The following is a 2,259-nucleotide window of genomic DNA, read 5'->3' on the forward strand; positions in this document are numbered from 1 at the left end:
GTAAAACAAAGATTTATATTTTTGATATTTATTTTATATATTTAAATGCCATTTAACAAAGAAAAATCAACCAAAAAAATGAGTTTGCGTGTCACTTCTGACACACGTGTCACCTCTGACACACGTGTCATAGGTTCGCCATCACTGCTCTATAGAATGTATTTTTTTAGTAACTGAGGAGGGAGGTAATTCTATTCACAGCCTAATCGCTATTCCAATCCTAGTATGGGACACTAGTCTGCATTTCTGAATCAGTAACCCCAATTACTATTGCTATTCCCTCAACCTTTTGAGCATTTCTTTATTACAGGAACACACTTGATGTGAAACATAATAACTTTGTTAGAAAATTCAAAAATTAAAAACAGATAACTTTAAAAATCTACTGCATTTTCCTTTTTATTACATATTATGTGGAGTCCATTGAGATTTACTTGTAATGCTAAAATTACAAGTAAGCAAAATGTCAACTTATTTTTCTAAGAAATGTTCATAATCGAGCTATTAAAAAGGAATCTAATTCCAAAATCAAAGTATTCTCAAATCACATAAAAACTCCAAAGATGACATAAGGAACATAGAGCTTTATTTTTATTATTTGCTACTAAGGGGGAAACACACCTCACTTCTTGTAGGCCGATCTCCATAAGCGAGAGAAGGAGCTGAGTCTGGAGAAGGAGCAGAACAAGCGTCTGTGGGACCGGGACACCGGCAACAGCATCACCATTGACCACCTGCGGCGGGAGCTGGACGACAGGAACATGGAGGTGCAGCGCCTGGAAGCCCTCCTCAAGGCCATGAAGAACGAGTGTCAGGGCCAGATGGAACGGCAGGTCAGCAGGACGCAGGACAGCTTCTCCCAGTGGTCTCTTGGGGATCAGGGGATGACGTATTTTATGTCTCACTGGTAAAGCTTTAACAAAAACACACATGTATGGGCCTAAAATAGTTCTAAAGTAGAGCTGTGGCTTCAATGAACAAGCTTTAAACACCTGTGATTTCAATATTTTTGACCACTTACTAAATTTAAAATGTTAAGCTTTTTCTCATTTGTGTCCATTGTTGAGTAATGAAATTCCCGCCCAGTTGCCTTTTTCACCTAGAATTTGGTGCCCTAATAATTGCTTATTTCAGAGAAGCATCAAACCATAGGGAGAGCTTAGGAACAGCCGAGTGGAAGGTTTTTAGGGGAACCTTTGGTTTTGTTTTTACTTTTCTCCAAGCGGATTGAGTGCACAGGATGGTGCACTCCAGGTCAGTGCGCCGGTAGGGAGACACGGTGCACTCGTTAAGAGTGTGGCCCTCCGCACTGGAAGGACATGGCTCCATTGCCACTTACTGTCACAGAGACATAACAAGCACCACACACACACACACACACACACACAGCATGCCACAGAAGAGTAACCTTCCCAAATGTGAAAGCAAACCAAAGGGACCAGCCTTGGCTTAGACCCAGGCAAAGCCACTTTCCTATTGTCTGGCCCAATCTGGGAAAGAAGAAAGATGAAAGAAGCGATTAGAATTTAGACTCTTACTCTTTTCCTAACAAGGGCCAGAGAATGTGAATGTATGTTGGATAAAAGCTATTACTCACTTTTCCCTAAGGGGTAGAATTAAAGAGCAGATTGATGGGAAATAGAAAAGGCAGTTACCTACAACCCTACCACACTTCCCCCTGTTGCCAGTGTTATCTTAACTTAAATTGGTATGGAAAACATCCTCAGAGAGATCTTCCTAAGATCCCCACACTAGACAACCCTTTTGGGGGAACATTAATATTTAATTAAGGCCTCTCCACCTTGTTCTAATTAATACGTGTCAGCCTATGGTCTATAGGAGTTCTGAGAGCAAAATGATTTGAGTTGGCCTAAGTCATTATTATCCGATGAATGATTGCATGTGTTTAAGCTAACTTGTTATATCTCTTGAGGTTACCGCTACCTATCTGCCCAAATCCATGAAATTCTTTTTTCTCTAACGATCAGATGGCAGCAATTCAAGGAAAGAATGAAAGCCTAGAAAAAGTGTCCTCCTTGACCGCTCAGCTTGAATCCACCAAAGAGATGCTCCGCAAAGTCGTGGAAGAGTTGACAGCCAAGAAAATGACCCTGGAGAGCTCCGAGAGGACCGTGTCGGACTTGACCGCTTCCCTCCAGGAAAAAGAGAGAGCCATTGAGGCCACCAACGCGGAGATCACCAAGCTGCGCTCCCGGGTCGACCTGAAGCTGCAGGAGAGGCAGCAACTGAAGAAGGAAG

The 2,259-nt window shown here is 42.1% G+C and overlaps 1 protein-coding gene across 1 annotated transcript in view; it reads left to right on the forward strand.

Annotated features, from left to right (window-relative positions):
• CCDC158 (coiled-coil domain containing 158) overlaps positions 1-2,259 on the forward strand; it is an 84,506-nt gene that overhangs the window by 45,203 nt on the left and 37,044 nt on the right. The window contains exons 10-11 of the mRNA XM_015570218.1: positions 636-833; positions 1,989-2,242. Coding sequence (XP_015425704.1) covers positions 636-833; positions 1,989-2,242 — 452 coding nt within the window. The remainder of the gene's footprint in view (positions 1-635; positions 834-1,988; positions 2,243-2,259) is intronic.

Source organism: Myotis davidii, unplaced genomic scaffold, assembly GCF_000327345.1.
Source record: "Myotis davidii unplaced genomic scaffold, ASM32734v1 scaffold892, whole genome shotgun sequence".
Taxonomy (NCBI): domain Eukaryota; kingdom Metazoa; phylum Chordata; class Mammalia; order Chiroptera; family Vespertilionidae; genus Myotis; species Myotis davidii.